The sequence below is a fragment of the Muntiacus reevesi genome, chromosome 3, assembly GCF_963930625.1.
Source record: "Muntiacus reevesi chromosome 3, mMunRee1.1, whole genome shotgun sequence".
NCBI classification, from domain to species: domain Eukaryota; kingdom Metazoa; phylum Chordata; class Mammalia; order Artiodactyla; family Cervidae; genus Muntiacus; species Muntiacus reevesi.
The window spans coordinates 34,455,726-34,480,064 of record NC_089251.1 but is presented as its reverse complement, the minus strand read 5'-3'; the positions used below and the strand labels follow the sequence as shown (position 1 = coordinate 34,480,064).

Below are 24,339 nucleotides of genomic sequence, written 5' to 3'. Positions count from 1 at the left end.
CTGCTCCCCACACCTCAAGTAGTTTAGCAAAGACTGGGCTCAGACTGCTGAGCTGGCTCAGCAGGAAGGACTATGGCCATTTCTGTATAATCCAACACATGACCCTTGCCCCCCAACTTGGCGTTTAAATATGTAAAGGGGAATGGAGGAAGGGTCCTTGGGAATCCACCTCTGCCCTAATCATGCATGCCTCTCCTTGGGATGATGGGGTTAGGGAGGCCACACATACTCTGCTACAGTCTAAACCTCTCCCAGGGCTTTGATCTACATTGGCACTCTCTGCTGCTAATGGTTTTGGTCTTGCCGTTAGTCTGCTGGACAGTTGCCAAAATTAGCTAATAGAGGAAAATTAAATCCTTAACCTCATACAACTAACCAAATAAACTCCAAATTAATTGATTAATACAGTATTTAAAAATAAACATATTCAAAATAATAAAATATATAACCTATAATGAATCCTTGGATTAGGAAGAATGACCTACCTTAGCATAAAAGCAATTTTAAGAAATTATAAAGGAAAAGCCTTCTTTTTAACTGCATAAAAGTACATGCCCAAAAACACTGCAGATGGAGTTCAAAGGAAAGTGACAAACTAGGCAAAATATCTGTAGTAAATATAAAGGCTTAACATCCTAAACATGTATTCATATTTTAAAAACTATTATCAGTTTAAAGTAACACTAATATCCCCATTTTTTAATGTGCAAACAATATGAGTAATTATTTCTTGGGAATTACCAAGACAATACAAAAAATACATGTGCTACAACAGAACATTTCAGGCATTCCACCTCACCACAGAATTCAAACAAATTTCACCTATCAAATTAGAAAAATTAAAGGAAATGGAATCATATAAAAAATCATACTTTCAAAAATATTTAAAGATTTATAGAAATTCTAATAGGATGTCAGTTAAAAATGCAGACTATCTATTTATAATCCAAATTTTGTGGAAAAAAATAAACAGAAAACATATACAGGCGATTTTACACTTTTTTCTCCTTTTTTTATGTTTTTTAAATCTAATGTCATGGACATTTTTTATAAAGAAAAATTTTAATAGAGCCAAAAATGAGGCTCCAGCTTAAGTGTATGGTGAAAGGAAACTGGTGAGTTTCCCAAATGGCCAGGCTCCAAAACAAAAGCAGTCCAAGCCACACTGCACCCTTGGCGCAGAGGCCATGTCGTGACCTTGGACATGGCTTTAGACAGGGCAGCTACTATCATACCTTCTGTCCTGCAGTAACAACACGATCCCCCATTTGATACATTTATAACGGGTAGCAGGTAGTTAACATTTTTCCGGGGCTTACAGGGAACCAAGCACTTTTCTAGGTGCTTTCTATAATTATCAATACATTTAACTCTCACATGAACTCTGTAGGTTTGTTATCCTCAATTTACAGAAGAAAACTGAGGCAACACAAGAAGAGAAAGAAGGTCCCATAGCTGGTAGGGAGAACAGCTGATTCACACCCCAGCCATCAGGCTCCAAAGCCTGTACTCTTCAAACACTATCCTGTACTGCCTCCCTATCGAGCTGCAAGATGAAATACTGTGCAAACAGGGAAATTAATGTTCTGGGAAAATATTCTCAACGTAGTGACAAAAGCAATTAGAAATCAATGTGTCAGAGTGTGTGTGTGAGAGAGAGAAAGAAACAGAGAAAATAAAATTAAGCAAACATTTGTCAGAGAAACAAAGAAGCATTCCAGCTCAGAAGCACAGTAATAAAGTTGGCCTCACTTGCTTTTCTAATTTTTCAAGTTTTTCAGCCTCTAGAGTACTGTAGTTCTTCGGTAATAAAGAATAAAAGCCCTCCTTCAGTCTCGACACCACCACCAGCAGGATTCAGGAAGGTCCACAGAGCTGGGTGCACTCCTAGTAAGACATACTCTATCAGTCACAAGACTGCTCAGTAAGAAAACGGCAGTCTCTTCATTCATTTATAACCAGGGAGAAAGCTTTATTTAAAAAATAATTTAAAAGGGGTGAGATATATGAAAACAGTAACATGGAAACTTACATTACTATATGTAAAATAGACAGTCAATAGGAATTTGCTGTATGGCTCAGAAACTCAAACAGGGGCTCTGAATCAGTCTAAAGGGGTGGGATGGGGTGGGAGATGGGAGGGAGGCTCAAAAGGGAGGGTTTATAATGTATACCTATGGTTGATTCATGTTGACATTTGACAGAAAACAACAAAATTCTGTAAAGCGTTATCCTTCAATTAAAAAATAAACTAAAAAAAGAAAAGAAAAAGTCTATGAAATAGTTGAAATGGGTCATTAAATGCTGTGCCTCAGTTATGGATCAAATTCAACCACTAAAAAAAATTTTTAAAAATCAAAGAGTAAAACTGTATTACTTTAAATTAATTCTCATCACATTAGGCAGTATCTACCTTACCATATCTGGGGGCACATTTAAAGTACTGGACTTTCCCAACACTTCCATTGTTTTTTCCTTCTGGTTCATCCAACTCAATGCCAGCCCACTGTCCACTTGCAAATTCAGTTGTTCCACAAAATCTCAATGTTCCAACCTAAAGAAATATAAATCAGGGTAACTTTTGAGTATTGCTTGTAATCCTAAATTTTCTACTCTTGTAACTTTATCACAGAAGTCTTTAAGAAGCACTCACTCAAAGCATACTTCAGAAGAAGGAAAATATCACCAGGGCTAAAAACAGACATTAAATAATGATAAAAGAGTTGATGGACCAAGAAGGCATAAGAATCCTAAATCTATATGCACTTAACAACTAAGGCAGGAACAGTGAGAGTCACATCTGCTGCATTTTCATACAGTAGTAATTTGTGGGAGAACCACTACTGAGGAAGAGGGAGCTGCAAAGGGAAACCTGCAGACTGGAAGCCTGTAAATTCACTCAGCCCCTCCACTTTTCTCCCATTTAAATACAGATGCCTTCATTATTCAGTTTGACTAACAGTTTATATTCTTAAGTTATACTTTATAGTAACCATGCATCTAAATCTCATGTTTTCCATTAAATATCTTTCTACCTACACATTGAACTTAAAAACAAAACAAAAAAACACCCCAAGCCACACTGCATCCTCGGCACATAAGCCACGTCGTGACCTTGGACATGGCTTTAGAGACGGCAGCTACTATCATACCTTCTGTCCGGCAATAACAACACGATCCCCCAGCTTCAGGCCAAGTGACGTCAGCATCGCCTTGCTAGTAACACGATCGTAATTTGGAAGCAAGGGCTTTGAGAGATCACATGACAGAGGCGCCGCGTCCAGCAGCATCTGCTTGATTTCCTTAGCAGTGGCCGCAGCATCGGCCATTTCCAAGGGCATCTCGACTGGGTCTGGGACAACGTCAGCGGGGATCTGCCCTTTGTCATTCTACAGGTAAAGAGAAACTTTTCAGTTCATATTGGCTCAGAGCTCTACATGGCCACCTAGAAGTATTCTGGGAAAAAACTTAAGTTAAATTCATCGATCATTTATTTATTCAAAAATATTCACTAAACACCTACTGCCTACCTATTCTAAGTGCTAAAGACATACACAGTGAAGAAATCAATAGCTCCACCCTCAAAAAGTACACAGCCTAGTGAGAGGCAGACTATAATGACATAAATAAAATGTATGGTGTATCAAAGGGTGAAAAGTGGCAGAGAGAAGAACAAGGCAGAGAAGAGGAACATGGACACAGGGGCAGAGAAGGCCTCGGTGCTGAGCGGCTCTGGTGCAGAGGCCTAGGGAGGTGAGGGAACATGGGCAGGTTAGCTCGTGGGGATGGCAGTCCAGGCTGAGGGAAGAGCAAGAGCTCAGGCTGTTAGTGGGTGGCATGCCTGGAGAAGGCACTTCTGGAGACAGAAGTCATGGGACTGCCTGGCTTCCCAACCCGGGACCTGACACTCCCATCAGTCAGTCTCCTGAGCCTCCACCTGGGCTCCGTGACCTTGACCCACCCTGCCCACTCATGGTGCAACTCAGATTTCGAGAACAGAATCCATAGTTTCAACACTTCTAAAATTGGGACTGGGATTTATCCTTCAGCAAAAAAAAAAAAAAAAAAGGTCAGTCCCAGGGCCCACTAACATTTGCATGGTGTTTATATAAGCAAATCTCTGTCCCACAGATTCTCACTTGGTTATCACATCAAGAAAAAGCTTGTGAATAACAGAGATAAAAATCCTTGCCTGTTACAAATCTGTTTTTATTGCAGCAGGAGAGACCAACTAAACAAGTAAAATATGACTACCATTTCCAGTTTGCCAATTAGGAGACTTACGCAGGGAGAGATGAATGAGTGACTGCTCAGCGTCATCTCCATGATTACTGCAGAGACGACCCCGCAGCCCACATTTAGCAACCACTGGACTCTCCGCTCTTCTCCTGCTCCATGCCATCCTTCTTCCCTCAAACAAGCCCTCTTACTTCTATGCTCCCTAGCCAAAAACTCAGATTTTATCAGAAAGATTCCAGATTCTAATCTTCTCTTAATGAGATGAACCAAGATTCTTTGGCTCAGAAACCTTTTTCCCTTTTCTTCTCCTCTGATAATTATCTTCAAATGACCCACATGGATAAAAGAATGGGGCTTTTAGAACACTTAGTTTGCAAGGGCCTCACATTTTTTATTTTAAAATTCAAGTCAGTTTGCTCTTGAGTAAAAATATGGTAGGAAGACGTTATCAAATTTGGGGGATGGTGATGAACTATTTTGATCCCCAATTTCAAAGTACAAAATATAAAGAAAATTATCTATAGTGCTAATATGTACTCTTGAGAAAAAGAAAGAAGGGAAAGAAACTTTTTTAAAATCAACAAACCTGTTCTGTTAAGTTGTAGGCTACTTTTACAATGAATATTTTACTTCATATTTTCAAGTCCTCACCTTCCTAGAGTAAGTCACACATTTCTATTAATTCCTACATAAAATTTAGCAACTCAAACTTCAGTGTTTAAAAAATACTAAATACTAATAAAATAATAATGATATCATGTTAACATAAGAAGACGTGTTCATGATTATAGAATTCCACTGTCTTCTAAAGTAGTGGCTAAGTTAGGGTCTGATCCAAGGGCTACTGCTAACCCACATGTAGATATCTTTTTTTTTTTTTTTTAAGTATTAACTACCAAAAGTGGGTAAAATCTATTAATTACTTTGGATTTGAATTGGTAATTTACCTCCATGACATATCTCACTGCATCTTACTAGATTCAAAATACTCTCTCCACTAATGGGGTCTTGCCAAGAGTTGTACTAGCAAAAGCAAGCACCTATCACCTTCACACTCTGATCAACTCCTGGCCTTTGTGCACGCCACTCTCTCTGCCTAACGGGACTTTCTCAGCTCCCTCCTATACCTGGTTAATTCTCAACTCTGTTTAAGTATTCAAGTTTACCTATGTCAGGAAGCTGGCTTCCTAAGGCTTGGACAGACTCCCCTCCCATGCAACCCCATGATACTCTGTGCCACACCCCGCCCGTCCCCCATCCTAACACACTCAACTTGACACCCTACAGTAAATCTGCCTGCTCTCTTGTTTGTCCCCCCTTCTAGACAATATTCTATTTGAGGACAGAGACACATTTATTGTCCCAGTGCCATGTACTGTCCCAGACACATGTATTCTCCCAGTGCCTAATAAACAATAGGGTCCAAAGGATGGAGGGAGGGAAGGAGGAACAGAGGGGTTGATTAAATAATTAATGGGGTTAAACAGAAAGAAAAGTGGCAAGGAACTGGGGAGGGAAGGCAAAACAAAAGAGAAGGGGAGGAGACTTTTGCTAGCACTGCCCACTGCTGCCACTTCAAGAGAATGCACAGACCCAGTGAAGAATCCCAGCCAGAGCAAGTCAATGCTATTAATGCAACAGAAAAGAACACACATAGCCACTTTGGTGAAGACAATTAAATACCGAACAATTTGAAGTTTATGCAGTTCAGTCTTGTGTGTTAACTTTGTAAGTATGTAACTTGATCGTGAAAAAATAAATTTTTCCTTTAAGTCAATTTTAAAGGTTTACTCCGTTCTTAAATAGGCCTTTTTTAGACTATCTGAAATAAAACTTCTTTCCAAAAGAATTTAAAATATGGTTTAATGCAGAAATATAAATTTTAATATATGCATTGTTATTTAACAGCTAAAGGCTTTGAAAGATACTTTTAAACTCAAAGATGATAAACTCTAAAGAGCACTTTATTTAGCTGAATGAAAGTAAAGCTAGTAGAGCTTATCAATATAAAAGGACTGAAGTTCACTGCTATGCCTTAAACTTATTTGAGATAAAAATTTATCATTATTACTCTTTATATGCAGCACAAAAAAATATAAATTATTTACTCATGTAAGAGTTCCACAACAACATCCAGATTCAACTCTTTCCTGGAAGATAATGTTAGATGTTTTCATTCTTTTTAATATTTTTCACTTTTAATTTAACATCTTACCCTAAATGCAGGATTTGCTCCATGCTCCAATAAGCATTTCACGGTACCTGCACACAAGTTATATGCAGCAATATGCAGAGCTGTTCCAAAATTAAAGTCACTGCAAGTGGCATCCACATCTGTAATTGAACATCACAAGTACATTAACAAAAATTTTAGTTAATCTATTATAATATGAAAGGAGGCAGGTAGGGTTGGATTTATTTGGGGGAAGAGGGGTATAAGCTATTGACGAGACTTAAACCAACCCACTAGAAGGACCATTCTCACAATGGAATAAAATCTGCATATTACAATCTAGTTAACTAATTTTTTTCCTAGTATAATAAAATTCCACTATCAAATGAACTCATGGGTTGTCTAAGCATCACAAACTAAAGTATACTTAAAAGCAATGGCAATAATTCATATTTGTAAAAGTAACTGTCTTAACACATTCTTTCACTAAACCTCGTGCATATTTGCCATGACAACGATAATGTAGCAGGGTTTAGATCAGGGGCTAGCAAACTGTGGCTCATGGCCAAATACAACTCATCATGTTTTCATAAATAAAGTTTTATTGGAACACAGCCACTTGCATTCGTTTATATATTCTCTGTGGCTGCTTTCACACCACTCTGTAGAATCAAGTAGTTTCAACAGGGACCATGTGGTCCACAAAGCCTAAAATATTTACTATCTGCCTCTTCATAGAAAAAAGAAGGTAAAACAATGGAGACTTCTCAAACCTGGAATAAATTAAAGTGTAATTAAACATATGCTACATGTTGTATTCATTCACAATACTTTATGATGAATTTGGATTTCACAGTAAGAATGAGAATCTTGCAAATATAAGAACATTTTAAGAATTTTCAACAAGTCATCAGGATGTTATACATAGATACAAGATATACTCCAGATTTGGATATCCAATTTCGACTGTTTTTTTATAACATGGGTTTAATATACCTCTGGTTCCGCTAATCCTACCTGAATCAAACTACCACTTCACCACCTTACATGTCCTACCCCCAACTGCAAACAAACCAAGACACACTCAGAACACTGTCCTGAGTTACGAAAGACACTGTACTATCAAGAGAGGCTTTCTTCCTAACATCATTCAAAAAGTGAAAACGTAAAGAGGGAAAGAGGAACTGGACAACTATATGAAGCAGAGGTTAGAAACAACATTCTGGGAAATTTATCCACTGAATCTCTAAAACAAGTCTTCTACAAGTGGAGGAAATACCGCATACAATCTTTAACATAAAGTAATACTACTGCATTTGTTGTCATTTTTTCTCTGAAGAAAACTGCCCGGTGAAACGAACCAGGACTGCAATTTAGACATTCTGATGTTCAATTCTGGGACATCAAGCGCCATCAAGACAAGAAGAAAAAAAATGAAAATCTATCCTTTAATGGAATCACAGAATTTCAAAACTGAATACCACCTAAAACAAATATTCTTCATGATTTCAGTGCTAAGCTCTGAAGGTTTTATTGCTCTAAATTTCTGGCTACCCAAATAAGACAAAAGAACTATATACATAGATTCAACTACACTTTATAAAATTCATGTTATACTGGGGAATGTGCAGAGATATAAAAAAAATGAGACAACACTTTATTTTGTATGTCTCTTTACTAAATCTTTTGTGAAAGGATAGCAACTAATCTTCAATTTAAAAAATTCAAACTATTTCTGAAAAATAAAATGGGATTGGAAGTCATATGGAACAAGATGGATCACAAGTAAAAACATCTTTGAGTTATAATTTTTCTGCCATCAATAATAATGTTCAATTAACAACATCCAATGGTGATCTTGTAGTACTTGCCTTTTGGTTTAGATGTCTTCAAAATCACTCTTATAAGCTCAGGAACATCAAAATAAGCAGCATAATGCAAGGCATTCATGTTTGTCCATCGACTCCGCAAACTAACATCTGCTCCCAGATCAATAAGCTGAGTTGCAAATTTTACCGCTGTATCAACATCACCTAGAGAAGGTTTTCTAAATTACTTTCCTTCAGTACAAATGTTAAGTTCCAATGGATGCCATCTACTACCTCATCTAAAAAGCCAAGGCAAACAGCACACTGAATATATACTTATAACTCAAAAACTGTCACTTTTACAAGGAATTTATTCTTTCTAACAAAATAATCATACTCAAGGATATTGATAAACACATAGCTGTAAAGATGTCCATCACAGCACTTTTTATTATGAATAAAATTGTGAAGCAACCTAAAAGTACAATAAGAAGACACTGGTTAAATAAATTATGAGACATCCACATAATGGGATACTATAGAGCCATTAAAACCAGTGCACCAGACCCCTGCTACTCAGGGTCCACTCTGTGAACCACTGCCAGTCCCAAACTGTAACTCGCACTTTTGATAATGTTTCTCTTTTTCCCTGGGTAATCATTTCCTCTGAATATATTAATTGAACTGTAATTTTATGCTTCTGAAAAATACCTGGGCTTGTATTTTAGATGGCTTTAATTTCATTTTTCTATTACAAGGTCATTTTTATTTTATTTTACAAAAGTATCAGTCCATGATGGACTGGAGAAAGAAAAAACAAGAGAGTCCTTCATCATCAATAGTTTAAGAAGCACTGTCTCAGACTATTGAAACAGGGAGAGGTATTCACAATTTATCATTAAAAGGCAGTGGTAAAGCACAGGAGAATACCAATTTTGGAAACCATGCACATATGTATGTAGGAACAGACCTTAGACAGACATAAAGACCAGGGTCTGTAGGGAGCAGGATGCCTGAAAAAAAGCGTGGACTGTTAAAGTGAAGTGAAGTCACTCAGTCGTGTCCGACTTTGTGACTCCATGGACTGTAGCCCACCAGGCTTCTCCATCCATGGGGTTTTCCAGGCAAGAATACTGGAGTGGGTTGCCATTTCCTTCTCCAGGGGATCTTCCCCAACCAGGGATGGAACCCAGGTCTCCGACATTGAAGGCAGATGCTTTACCCTCTGAGCCACCAGGGAAGTTAAACCTTGCTGTAAACCCTCAGGAAGGTTCTAGGTGTTACTAGTTACTCTCATCTAGCAAGGAGGCAGGCATGAAGCCTGTTCCAGAAAAGTTGGGAGGTACCAGGAGACTATAAAGACTCTCTCAAGAAAAGGGAGGAGCAGGAACAAGGTGTGTGGAGGACCTAACTGAATCCTCGCCTATTCAGGGAATATTATCATCACCACCTAGGTGCCCTTGCAGGGACTCTGATTGACATAAACATAAAAGTACAAACATAGACGTCTCAAGCCATTAACAGACTCGCTACATACTTACCAATACCGTGAGCTCCAGATTTGCATGTATAATGCAAAAGAGTCATATCTGTCAATCCATCTCTGTCATTCACATTGCAACCTCTCTTAAGAATCTGAGGAAACCAAGGAAGATATGATTACAACATAAGAGTCTACTGATTTCAAACCAATACTGAGGAACCAGGATAGTCAGTCTTATTGAATTAGTTCTCAACATACCCTGGAGGAGGAAATGGCAACCCATTGCAGTATTCTTGTCTGGAGAATCCCATGGACAGAGGAGCCTGGTGGGCTACAGTCCATGGGGTCACAAAGAGTCAGACAAGACTTAGCAACTGGTCCTTGACTAAGAGGAGACTCTGCCTTGGGCCCGCCGGTGTAATAAACTGCACTCCACTATCTGCATTGTCCTTCTGAGTGAGTTTTTTTCCAGGAAAGCATGGCTACATTTGGTGCGTTGGCCGGGAAACTCCTCACTTTGAGGAGACAGGTCTCATTTGAGGCCACCCCGAGGCTTTGTAGCTTGAATCTCCTAGAGGGGGGAAGGCGCCTCGCCCTTCTGGAAGGATTCTGCTTTTCAACGCCCGGACCTTTCATGTCAGCAAGTAGTGGATGGCAGCAGGGGAACTGAGCGCTCAGCCCACCAAGGCAGAACGGACTTCAAGGGAGAAACAGTCTTGGACCATGTGATGTTCTGGTTCAGCTATGCTGACCGGCAGGTGAAGACACGCCGATCCCTCTTTTCCCTCTGGGGTCTGGCAGTTAAAGTTGCGGGTACTGTCCCTTGATCCATCACACCAGAGCGAAGAAGGCATACCACATGACCCGGAGGACGCCGAGTGGACCACCCAGAAGGACCCCACCGACCCACGGGAAACCAAGATCATTCTGAGGAGGAAGAAGAAAACGAGGTCCCGGATGAGCCCTCTACAGGATGGAGCTGGGTAAACGACTCCTGCTGCTTGGCCTCACCAATGCAATTCTGAACTTGGGTATGTGGGGCTATGCCCCTGTCGGTAATGGACAGACTCCCCTGGTGGGTATCGCCACTCCGTTATGGGGACTTTAACAACAGAAAGGCCTCTCTCTCACCAACCATAACCTTTCTTTGCTCTCCTGGTGTAAGAAGAAGCCATCAATAGGCCAGGGACATAGGGTTACATTTAACATGAACACCAGCCTTATGGAGATAACAAAGGCTTATACCTCATATATGAGAATTAAAGAGGAAAAGGGTTCCCTTACAAAAGGGGGACAGGCCTCCCGGTGCCTTGAGCAATACTACCAGGTCTGGGATGAATATTTCTGGATGACTCCTGAGAAAGGACAGTTGATTGCCCCTGCTACTATTTGCTGGGAACAAAAAGAACAGAGAGTTGGATTTGGAGACCATCCCCTAGACCCAAAAGAATTGTTATTTGTGCCCTGAACAATGTAAACAAATCCTGGAAGCTACCTATCACCCCAATCAGTCTGCTCAGTGGCCTGGTTCCGACTGCCCTGGAATCCGCTGGGTAGCCCCCAATGGGACCCAGTGGCTCTGTGGGCTTAACTGATGGCCATGGTTACCAGTTGGCTGGGTGGGGCGTTGCACATTAGGATTTGCTTTCGCCTATGGCAGAATTAAGCGTAGCCTACACCAGCCTCCAGTAAACCTGCCTTATCTGCATGCAAGACGGACACGATCTGTGTTCCAGTGGTAATGACTATCTTGCTGCCTTGTTTGTACCCTCTGTAGGGACAGTGGATATCATGGTTAAGGTAGAGGCCTTAACTAATTTCACTAAACAGGCCCTCTTAGACAGTACAAAAGCCATTCAAGCTTTGAACGAAGAACAAATTCAGATAAGGAAGGCAGTAATTCAAAATAGGATGGCATTAGACATACTCACAGCAGCCCAAGTAGGGACTTGCGCGAATGCTGTGTGTACATCCCTGACCTGTCTGAAGATGTATCTACTGCCTTGGAGGATATGCAAAATCAAATGAAAGCCATGTCTAATGAACTGTTGTTATAGTAATCTTGATCATACTGCTTTGCGGGCCCTGCTTCCTACAATGCATTCTCTCATGTGGGTGGCAGGAGGGCTAAGGTATAATATATCTCAATAAATGATGCTCATTATGGAAACTAAGAGCATCAAGAGGGGGTAATGAAGAAGGAATTCATAGGGCCTGGACTCCATCTCAGGCCTGTCCGTGCTGATCATGCTAGGCTGCCTCTCCAATGGACTCTGAACTCTGTGCTTAGCGCCTGTGGGAATGACAATGGAAGGATAAGACCCCCTCTGGGCAGGGGACTCTTGAAGATCACATCCAGGTTACTCATTGCCTAAGAGAAAACAGACACTAATCACCCCTGCCTCCAGACAGTATCTATCAGAATGTAACCACAGGGTTATTGATTATTAACTGTTTGAACACATAACATGTGAATGATGGGGTTATTGTGATTGTATTTACCCTTCCTTTGTAAGCCTCAAGGGATTTGGGCTGGTGGGTTTGGACACCTACACATGGGGTACAAATGCTGGTCGGGGTCCTTGGCTAAGAGGAGACTCTGCCTTGGGCCCCCCGGTGTAATAAACTGCACTCCACTATCAAAAAAAACAAAAAACAAAAAAGACTTAGCAACTAAGCGTGCACGCACTAAAGAGTAGACAGAACTAACTTCTCTTAAGGATGAATTTAAGTCTGCACCCAATAACAATAATGAAAATTGAACTTGTCACCAGACCAAAGGAAACTCTTAAAGAGTATTCCCAAGTAATTTGTCATTCAAAATAGGTTCCTTAACCTCTCAAAAGAGAAGCAAATTTCCTTTCAAATGGGAGTAACAGTATTTCAAAAAATATAAGCCCCTCTTCCTTAACACATGACAGTAAACTGGTCAAGGAACCCAACATTATTCTTTTACTCCTCTTGCAAAAAATTCAGGGTTTTTAAATTATATTTAAGTCTAAATCTTTACCAAGTCACCCGAAAGTATAGATAAACATGATGGTAATCAAATTCCCTCATGAAAATATTTTTTTAATGTATAAATTAATTTGTATGAAAATATGAAAAATGCCTGCTCCAATCAAGAGTCAAAATGTCAGCACTCCAGATGTAAGGGAGTGAGGAGCACGGGGAATCACGGAAAGACTGTGCTGTGTGCGTGCTCAGTCACTTCAGTCGTGTCCCACCCTCTTGCGACCCCATGGACTGCAGCCGGCCAGTCTCCCGTCCATGGGATTCTCCAGGCAAGAATATTGGAGGGGGTTGCCATGCCCTCCTCCAGGGGATCTTCCCGACACAGGGATCGAACCCATGTCTCCTGCATGGTAGGTGTATTCTTTACCCACTGAGCCAGCCTGGGAAGCTTGAAGGAAAGACCATACAGCACTAATTCACTTTTGGTGAAAAATATAGAGATACAAAGAACAAGCATCAGCATCTTTAAAAGGTTTCCCCTTTATCACCACCTATCCATTCCAATGGGGAAAAAAAATCTTTTACAATTAACAATCCTAATAACATAAGATTTATGATATAAAAACTCCTTACCTCATTTCCAATAACATCAATGTTTTGCTGGACCTGAGGAACCCACTGTCTTAAAATGGCAAATAATTCTGATACAGAAGTTTTGGGATCAAAGAGAATTTCCTGGCATGATGTATCATTAGGATCAAAGAAAGAAAACTCTGTTTAAGGAATAAAAAAAAAAAGGCATAAGTTATATTTATTAAAATTTCCAAAAGCATATGTTAAAAATAATAAACAACAAGACCAGGACTCAAATGACACAAATACTTTTAGGTGCTAGAAATATTTTATCTTAAGCAAGTCTCAAAAGCAAAGTCAGGATCACCAAAAATTACGAAGCACTTCTGAAGGGCTGTGAGAATGAGATTTCCACACATCACACCACGTCTTATCACAAATGAAACAAAAATCTGAGTGCACTGATATCAAACCCTAAACTGTCCAAGAACTTCCTCTAAAGCACAGAAAATCTGTCAAAGTTTACAGGTATTTTCACCTCTCAAAACGTAAATATGTCATGAACAGTAGACTCACATCCATGATTAAAACATACATCGTAGAAAGAAATATGCCAGAATACTAACAGTGGTACTAGAATGATGTGTAATTTTAAATATTCTTGTTACTTCTCTGTAGTTTCCTAATTTTCTATAGTAAACAGGCATTACCTTTTACCCACTGAGAAGCCAGTGGGGAACTGCTATGTACACACAATAAGGAAGTAATATGTGATAATACAGAAAGGAAGCATTGAGGCAAAGGGATTGGGTTATTTGGAATATGTATTAGTAAAGATGTGGAATACTAGACAAAATTAAACATGATTTTTAAATTCCTTAAAACTTCCTTAAGATTCAGAGAACAGATTATCCTATGGCCAGAAAATAAAAGAGGACAGAAGAAAATCAGATTATTTAATCTTGAAAAAAAAGCTAGGGACTCTAAAAAATCAGAAGCATCTAAAGAAGAGACACATTAGAAAGGTAGTATTTGCTGAGTGCTTACACTTTACCAAACACCTTACCTGATAGGTATTAGTCTCATTTTATAGATAAGCTCAGACTAACTAATACTTGCTCAAAGTCAGACAGCTAGCAAGTGACAAATTTGGGGCAGAAAACCAGGTCTGCCTCCAAAGTCTATTGTCCTTCCTCTATGATGTTGCCTCCCCAAGAAAATTCACTACTGAGCTAAAATTTACAGATTTTAGCAGCATACATTAGTTAAATTATTTAAACTTTAAAGTTTAATTATTATTTAAAATAATTTCAATTCTAATCAATCAAAATTTCACCAAGATTCCTTTGTAGGAGGAGACAGACAAAATTACATTCCCATTACATTTAGACAAAAATACAAACTCCTTTCTGAAGCCTAAATGATCCTGCCTGGTCTGGCCCCTGCCTTCCTCCCCAATTTCATCTCCTGCCATTCTGCCCTTCAGTCACTTTGCTTCTTAGCCACAATGGCCTTCCACTATTTCTCTGGATACACCAAAGGTTTTTCCCCAACTCCGTGTCTTTGATTTCCTATTCTTCTGCCTGGAACACTTCTCTCCAGGCTCTTCTCTCAACCAGATGCTTCTGATTCTTCAGATGACCAGCCCACCTAACCACCACTCTGCTCCATTATCCTCTGTCCATTTCTTTTCTCCACAGAATTCATTATAACCTATAAAATTCACATTTTGTTTATTCATGTGTTCATTTATTGTCTGTTGTCCTTCCTAGAATGTCGCTCTTGGTCACTGTGCTATCCCCCAGCACCTGGGACAATACCTAGCACATAACAGGCCCTCAACAAACACTTACTCAACAAACACAATTCTGGATGCCATGTTTTAAGAGGACACTTTAGCATACTAAAAAGAGAACAACTGGAGTAGAAATCCTGAAGATGAGGGACTGGTAAAGGAATCAGAAATATGTAGCCTAAAGTACAGACTAATTTAAAATATCCAAATTATCTTCAAATATTTGAAGGTTACCATATAAAAAGTGTTTGCTCCACACACATATCAAACCATTTGGCCAAAATTTTAAGGAGGTATACTTTGAGTCCATATACAAAAACAATTTTATCACAACTAAAACTTTAGCAATGAAATAAACTATTAGTTTCCTACTACTGAAGATATCCAAGTGGCTGAATGGTTACCTATCAGATATCCTGAAACAGAATTTCTATACTAGGAAATGAGTAGGAAAAGCGGAACTACAGGTCCATTCAGATTCTAAGGACCTATTAAGAATTCAGACAATGTTTAATTTTGGTTATACAAAGGGATCAATACCCATTTTCATCTTTCAATGTATTTATTCAACAAACACTGACAGAGCAACTAATATCAACAAATGACTACCTTAGTCCAATGAGATAATCAAAAACAAAACATGATTTCTACTCCATCCAAAGAGCTATAGTCTGGGAAGGGAAATAAGACAATTATGACTCAAGATAGAACAAGGTAAGTGCCATAAGCAAGGTACAACATGCTTTTCAAGGTTTTTCCTGCATAATTGATTTTTTTATATCTGATAATCAATCCAGTCAGCTTTTGTAAAAACTGCAAATAACTCCCAAGATCTAGGCACGGGTTTTATGTAACACCTTTGTATGTAGCAGGCTGCTACAGAATCTGAACATATAAAAATAGCATACTTGGAGATGAGTAGTTATTAGAATAGATACGACTAAAAAGACAAATTCACAACCCAATCATTATATTTTCACTAATATTTAAAAACTGCATTATCTCTACCTCCAAAGACAATTTGAAATGGTGACCCAATATTTTACTTGAAAAACTCTATCTAAATTAGAAATGTAACATATCCATCAAGTTTACCTTCCAGTTTTCTTTTATTCCTTTATCACCTATCTGATAAAATGCAGTCCCAGGAAAACAAGCCTAAGTAGATTAGAAACTAGAATACTACTAAATTTACATTTTACAAAGAATATTTAATGAAACAATTTAAATATGAATCAATCTCAAGCCACATTCCCAGGAAAGGTCTCACCCTCTCTGCATAAGTACAGAGCTTTTCTGGTTTTGTTTCACTATATTTGTGTATACATTGATAATTACAATGGGAGACAGTTGAACAGAATCCAAATCAGGCTTGTTTGTGTATTAAACCACATTACTTTTTGTTACATGGTCACCCAAATTTGGATCATTTCAGCAGTCATTACTTGGCTTGTTAATTAGAATCCCAGTATTTCAGAGATAACAGGACCCTTAAAGAGGGCTACCTCACAGTGTTTTTACATCTTTTTTTTTTCATACATGACTTTTTAAACAAGTCAATATATTTAACCAAAAATATATATCAATAGCAGAAGGATGCTAGGTGTCTAAGCACCATTGCATTTTAAAAATAAAATCCTCTGAATCCACCGAGGTGCTTAAAATGAACATTTTTACATAGTAAAAATGCTGACAGCAGAAATAAAGGGTTTAGCTTAAAAGGCAGGAGAAGCAATAAGCAACTGTTATTTTTGAAAAAGTAAAACTTTAGCAATTTTATGAAAACCACAATAAATGGTTTTAGGAAAAATTAGGAATATAAAAAGGTATAAAACAGTCAAGTTACCAGTTCATGAAAAATAAACACAGCTACTTAACATACCGCAGTCTGAAGGCATTGGTGCTGCAGAAATGGAAAAGATAACTGGTGTATCAGAACCTTGAAATAAAAATGGGTATTTTCCAATCAAAGAACTTCCTTCTAATGGAAAATCTGGAAGGTCCTCTATGGTCATCTTCTAGAAAGCCACCTTTAATGAGAGAGAGGAAAAAAGCATATCTATTATATTTGTATGCAACTTAGAATAACTGCCTTCAATCACAAATAGCCTATTTTTTAAAATATCTAACCTACTGTCAACCTTCAAACTCACACTTTAGAGAGTGAGGGGGAAAAGTTCCTTTTAGCAAACCACTGTTAATGAATATACATTGCTTCACACTGTCTCTCAGGGTCAACACCATACTTAATCTTTTTGGACAAAAGCTCAGGAATAAAAAACTACTATGTATTTCCCAATAATAGGCAAAAAACATGTTTTAAACACTGAACTAATCTAAATGGGTGAAGTCTCTTTACTTGCAGTAACAAGTGAGGACACAGTATCCCTGGTAGATGCATCTCAAACTTCTCATAGGATCTGACACAGCTTCTATCGTGTCATCCAATGGTTCATGCCATCTGCTCATCATATGAAAGTAATCTAGTTTAGAACATTATTATTTTCTGACATCCCAGAAAACTTAATTGAAAACTGACCACATCACTCATACAAATCTAAATCTAGAAGCTTATTTCTAGATTGTTTCACTTCTTAACAAGGTAGAGGATCTGTTTAGTCCATCCAGCGGAAGATGGAAGGTCATGCCTTTAAACCACATCACTTATATTACCTCTTTTTCCCAGGAAACATGAGCACTCAGAATAAATTTGCTCCAAATTAGACAGCAGCTGCACCCTGACCCACATATCAGAGATGGCACAGAATGAAGAGAAAATGTTAGTAAACCTGAACTATGAGGCTAAAAGCCTTCCAGTTTCTTCTGCATCAAATCTTTGAAGTCTGAAATATTATGAATCTCTGTATCTATTTAAAATATAAGCAGAAAACTATATTACAAAGCTAAATAAAAATGAGTATAGATTATTTCAGTAGAAAGAACAGAATAAGTAAAGATGGTTAACTGATAGTGTAGCAGATAATGCTAGGCTAGATACTACTCAATGTGTGCTCTATTCTACTTGGTTAAATTCCAAGCAGTCACCTTTCTGAGATAAGTGGTTTCTTCCCAATTAGATTCATATGTTTTCTAAATACTAGCAGAAACTGGTAGAGTAAGGCAATTTCTTTTTTCTCATAAGGTACAGGTTTACATGGTCATGGATATTATATATTAAATAACTTAATCCAGTGTTACTATGTTAAAGGCTCTCAAGGTTTCTTGGATGCTAAAATGTCTCACCACTCAATACTCTGAATCATTCTGACATTAACCTGGCCACATAAATGGGAAAAATTGTTGCCATACGGCATAGTGAACTTCCTCAAATACTAACAATTCCAAACAGTAGCACCTACCACAAGGACAGCTCTCCTTCAATACTGCAGCTTCCCTGTATTCAAAGTCAGTCAGGATTTCTGCTTGCTGACCTCTACAAATTAGCAGTAAATTTGGGGAAAACAGTCTATACCAGGTATGAAGTGTCCTCTGAAGCCAAGGAACAGAAATAAAGTTTAATAATATTAATCTGTTTAATATTAATCTGTACAAGGCACTACACTATTCTAGATGTTTCAGAGAATACAAAAATGAGTAACATATGGCCCATGCTTGTTAAGTAGCTTACAATCTACTAGGGTGAATAAAATAGTACTAATAACTATAGTTGATAAAACTGAGTGAAATATATTCCATAACCTCAGTACAAGGAATGTTTGCAGTAGGAGCTCCTGAGAATGAGAAATGGTGCAGTGAAAAAAGCATCATTTGAGAAGTGTCTTGAAAGATGAGTAGGCAGAATTTAAAAAGGGAGCCCATCAAAGGAACAGCAGGCTGGAACTGGGCACATCTAATAAGAGGTAAGGCTGTCATGGTTTTTTAGGACTCTCCTCAGTAATGCTTTATATACCTGATCAAATACCAACCATTTAATTCCATGAGCAGTGGGAAATCACTGACTTTTTAAAAGGAGACTGTCCTAATTCAAGTTGTTTTAGAAAGATTAATCTTTGACTACAGTCACACTTTGGGACTCAGCCATGTTTTTTTATACTCTTAATTCTTCAACAAAATGATTAAGTGGTTTTCTTCCTGAGTTGGTTAAGAGGAAGCCACTTTTCAAAACTTCCCTTTCAAAGAATAGAGTTTCCCATTCAAAAACACATTTAATAACTATTTATTAAATATACACATTTAATAAATATTCAAATCCTAGACTCAAGGTGGAAAGATGATTCATTCAACAAGATGTAAGCAACTTTATTTTACATGTTATATATTTCAAGCCCAAAGAAGCTACAATATTACCTGAACAATGTAGTGAACATTCTTAACATGTATTTTGTGTCTTCATTGCATTTTTTTCCCTGGTCCCATTTCCTTTCTGTCATGAAAAGCCTAACTTTCTGCCTTTTGTCCCACTTAAGAAAACTATACATCTCTACAAACTTATGTATAGTTTTAGAATCCTTTCCTAAAAGTGATTTCTGGATCTTAAGATATGGGAATCTTGGTCAAATCTAGAGTTGTGATGAGCTGGATTGAGTACATATTTTCATTTTAAATCCTACTATGGCTAATTGGTGATAATGGGTTATGCAAAATAACCTAAGATTAAAAAAAAAAAAAAAAAGTGGCCCTAATTAACTGTGTATATAGCAGATGCAATAACAAGAATCAAATTCCCTAAACTATGATTTATATAGGAATTCCATCACCCCAAATCAGCTCCGAGTAAAAGCAACTTGTAACATGGTTCTAATATTTGGTGATTTTTTTTCAGATTCCTGGTCAATGCCCTAACACTGAACAGTGGTGAGTGGAGTTGCCCATTAACTTCTTCAGAGTGGTCCACGGCTATCAGGACCTCACTAAGAAACCTCACTGAGACCAAGAGATGCACTCAGATTTATTTGGAATACAGTTCAAGGGCATATTACTCAAACTCACATCCTTGAGTTGTTACTCAGCTATCAGGAAATCCAAGCTGCATCCACATGAGTTGGAAACATGAAGCCCTTTCATTCACTTTCATATAGTATTCTGTTATGAGTGTTTATTTTCATGAGATACGAAAAAACATAATCTTAACAAAATAAGCATTTTAAGCATATTTCTAATAACCCATTTATTTGTTATCTACATGAAATCTATTTAATCACTGAGCAAGTATGGTGTGCTGTAGTCCACGGGGTTGCAGTCAGACACCACTGAGTGACTGAACAACAACAGGCCTTACCGAGAACATGTAAAGATACCTGCCCTCAACAAGTTCATTCAGTCATTCAACAAATATTTATCAAGCATTTCTTACTAAGTCTTAGCCTGACATAGCAAAGGTTAAAAAAAAATAGATATGTCATCAAGTAGATTACAGTTAAGAACAGAATTCCTAAAAAAAAAAAAAGAAAAAAGAACAGAATTCCTACAAGAAAGTTGAAATTACTATATAACTGAAATAAGTGCTGGATTCAAGGGGACCAGTGAAGGCTTCCTAAGGGAATAATTTAAAACTACAGTGCCCAACCAGGTAGCTATTAGCCACATGTGTCTACACAAATTAAACATTTAGTTCCTCCACTGCTCGAGCCCCATACAAGGACTCAAAAGTCACATGTGGCTAGTGGCTACTGTATTGAACACTGCAGAAGAACACTTTCCTCAGAATAGAAAATTATGTGGACTCAAATTTCAGAAGAGAAAATATACAAATGCCTGAAATGACAAAAAAAAAAAAAAAAAAGAGGCTAACAAACTAAGCAAGCCCATGGTGGTACCTAATTATACATCATTAAGAAGGGAATAGCAAGTCTAAAAGTAACCAGATGTTCACAGATTTACACAGGGCTAAAGAGTTCAGTTGATTCTATTACAGGAAGATCACTAGTGTGTTTCAAAACTGGAGTTGTTACAAGCCATAAAAAACATCATATAAATATTATTTTTTAAAAGCCTTGCTGGTGGGATTGTTTCTGGTAAATATGAAACGTCTGAAATAAATCCTATAAATAATATACCATATGCCAAATCTTCTGTAAAACAGAAATAAACATATTCATTCCATTTCAAGATTCACTCTTTCAGCCCAGGTTGTCCATAACAAACGAAAGTATTTTAAAATGCATAATTATTGTAGCAAAACAGGGTGAAGCCAGGATGGCTTTGCATCACAAAAATGCAGACTTCTGCCAATTTCAATTCTCTGCTTTCTCTGCACAATTGCTCCATGTCCTTCACTGCGTGATCTTCTGCCATTTAAACGACTTTAAGTTGTGCAGAAGACACATAAAAGTGTCGATGTGAAAGTGAAGTACCATTAAAGTATTTGGCGGATGTTTCAAAGAAGGAAGGTGTTTCTTCACTGAAATATTTAAAAGGCATCAATTTACACTCTGATCTTGCTACAATGTGAACCACACTCTAGCAGGGAACATACAGCAAGTTATTATCCCATGAGAATATCCTCCTCTGATACATATCAAAACATTGTCTCAGAGTTAAAATCCAAATTGCCTACATAGTGTCTAGATTAATGAACACCCTGACATGTAATTCAAAAGAAAGCTGACGTTATAAACCCATCAATCCAGCTCACAAGGATGAGATCTAACCCGCGTCTCTGCTGAGCAGCCTCTGAGCGTTTTCCCCCAACTTCCCATGATTTAGAATTAAGGAATCTGGGGGCAGCTAATGACTGGAGGCAGAGTCATTTATCTTAGTCATTTATCTTTGAATTCTCTCCGGCAAAAGGTATCTCGAACAGTTTAATGAGCAAAGGGGTGGCAGAAGAGATGCGAAGAGGGCCCTCTCAGGAAAACCACGAAGGGCTGGGCACAGCACGCTGCGCATCACTGCCCGCGAGAGGCTCTCCCAAGGGCGCCGGGGCGGTCAAGGTTGGGGCGGCGCAGCAGGGTCCGGCCCGTCCCACACACCTGGCGGTATCTCACGCTGAAGTTAAACGGGCGGTGAGAAACGGAAACCAGACACCCACGTCCCGCCCGTGGGCCGCTCCAACCCCGCCCCCGCCCTAGGGAGGCCTCCAGGAGCCGGCGACACTGGCGCCCACTGCAGGCGACCCTGCGGGGGGTGGGAGGGGGCTCCCAGCGCCCCCGCGCCGCCCTCCCCGCACCGCCAACCGGCCCTCAGGCCCCCGCCCGCCCGGCCCGGGGCTCCCGCGCGCTCCCGCCCCACCTGCCTCCTCCGGTCCTCTCCGGGCGGCCGACGGGAACGCAGGGGCGCGGAGAGAAGGCCAAGAGGCGCGCTTCTCCGCCCGGGTGCCTGTCTCCGGTAGCCGGCCGCGGGCCCTCCCGCCGCGCCGCTCCCCTCCCTCGTCCGGCCCCTCCCGCCTGCCGCCTCCGCGTCGCGCGCGCCGGAGCCGGGCCCCACGCGGGGTCGGTGCGCGCGCGCAGTGCAGGCGCCCGGGCGGCGCGCAGGCCGCGGGCCCGACCCCGCGCACGCGCCGGGGAGCGGGGACTGTAAGGGAGCGCGCGCCCGTGCTCGCCGCCTCCTGTCTGCGCCCCCGCAGCCCCTCCGCAGACCTGGGCTGGGGTTCGAGGACAGGAAGGTCTGGTGGGCTTCGTGCGTTAACCTTGCGAGGGTGATACGCCACTGGGATATTTCCACCGCAACACGAGGCAGGCTCTCTGCCGAACCCCACCTGGCCCTAGGCCATGCTTGGGGAAGCAGCGCGTGGCCTGCTGTACGGACGCTCCTCCTTCAAGGCCTTTAGCTAAAACAATATGACCAGGCGGCACTCTGTCTCTCATCCCTGGACTGGAAGTGCTCGAACACCCTACTTAGGGGCAGGGACCACGTCTTACCCTTTGGGGGCTCCCCCATATCACTCCGTGCATGGCCCAGAATAGGGCCATTAGTCAATTACCTGCTTGCAGGTCTTGCTGTAAAAAGCCTAGTCAAGGCTATACCCAAGTGGAATAATTACACCCAAGTATGGCAGTGCAGATGCAGCAGAGGATGCACCAGTATTCGTCCCAGAAGTTTATTTCCCTTGCTGCATTGCTCCCTTCTCACCCACTTCTCTCCTGGCCCCCTTCTCCATCCCCCCTAAGAACCAGAAAGCGGTGATGAATGCTGGCATCCTGCTTATCCATCTAGTGAAAGGAAAGGTGTTATTTGACAGTCCCTTAATGAAGGGACTGAACAAGTACATGTTTCCCGGTGACTGAAGCCTGTAACCCTGAGCCAGTAGTTGTGTTACATCGTAACAACTCCCTCTGAGGCCTTTTTGATCTGATACATCAACTGCTACACTGTACTTCCACGTTCACCAAACAGTGCCTGGCAAGAGCTACCACGAGCAGAGATAAGTCCTCAGATGCTCTAGAACATCTTTTCCTGTTAGAATAATTGGCTCCAGACACTAGAAAAGGTACTTAAGTGTCCCTTACAATATCCTCCCACCAAGTACACATAGTTGAGCACCTCCAGTAAGCAGGAATGCACTTCCTTTGAAAGAAGGAATTTTATCTTTGATTAGCCTTGTTGAAAACTTCTTCCTACCTTGAGAGCTAAAATGCTGTTTCCTGCATTGCCTCCTTAATGGGTTCCATTTCTCCCCTTTAGACTTCAGATCATGCCTAACTCCAAGGAATCCGAGACAAGCATGCTTAGTGCTCCTAGGCCACTCCATATATTACTCTGTTAACATCCACTCACCAGCATTTTAAGGGCCTCTTTATGGTGCACCGCAGCTTGTCTAGAGCTCTCTTAATTGTGATGCCCAGGAATGAATGGGATGTCCTGCTGAGTGCAGAGAGGAGAAACTGCCACCTCTTTCTTGGTCTTGTGCTTCTATTAGCATAGCTCAAAATATGAGAGTACTTGTTCGCCACAGTCACATCACATTGTCGAATCAGGTTGAGCATGTTGTCAACTAAAATTCACAGTGCTTATGCAATGTGTAAACGCCATGACCATCCCACAGTCCCTGATCAGCTGCCAGCCTCTCTGTCCCTGCAGGTGCAGCACCTCACACGCTCTCAGGAGAACGAAGAAACACAGATGCTTCCTCCTCCCTTTGGGGTTTCCTGCTCCTCTCTGCTCTCACCACACCCAGTTCTTGTCTGACCCCACCCACCTGTTTAACTGGTTGAAAGAAGGAAGGCAATCTGCCCTTGGCTGACTTTGCTACTGCTCCTGCTAAGTCACTTCAGTCGTGTCTGACTCTAAGCTACCCCTTCCCTGGGATTCTCCAGGCAAGAACACTGGAGTGGGTTGCCATTTCCTTCTGCAATGCATAAAAGTGAAAAGTGAAAGTGAAGTCGCTCAGTCATGTCTGACTCTTCATGACCCC

At 40.1% G+C, this 24,339-nt stretch overlaps 1 protein-coding gene across 2 annotated transcripts in view; it reads right to left on the bottom strand.

The window, feature by feature from the left end:
- Positions 1–22,424, bottom strand: part of CLIP4 (CAP-Gly domain containing linker protein family member 4) — a 61,064-nt gene extending 38,640 nt beyond the window's left edge. Inside the window, exons 1-8 of one of the 2 annotated variants that reach the window (XM_065928934.1) lie at positions 22,218–22,424; positions 16,909–17,056; positions 13,292–13,431; positions 9,762–9,855; positions 8,284–8,445; positions 6,455–6,573; positions 3,153–3,389; positions 2,419–2,554 (exon numbers count right to left, since the gene is read on the bottom strand). In XM_065928934.1, the coding sequence (XP_065785006.1) occupies positions 2,419–2,554; positions 3,153–3,389; positions 6,455–6,573; positions 8,284–8,445; positions 9,762–9,855; positions 13,292–13,431; positions 16,909–17,041 (1,021 nt within the window). In that variant the 5' untranslated portion in view covers positions 17,042–17,056; positions 22,218–22,424. The remainder of the gene's footprint in view (positions 1–2,418; positions 2,555–3,152; positions 3,390–6,454; positions 6,574–8,283; positions 8,446–9,761; positions 9,856–13,291; positions 13,432–16,908; positions 17,057–22,217) is intronic. The other variant, XM_065928935.1, reaches the window with a different exon arrangement.
- Positions 22,425–24,339: the final 1,915 nt, after the last annotated feature.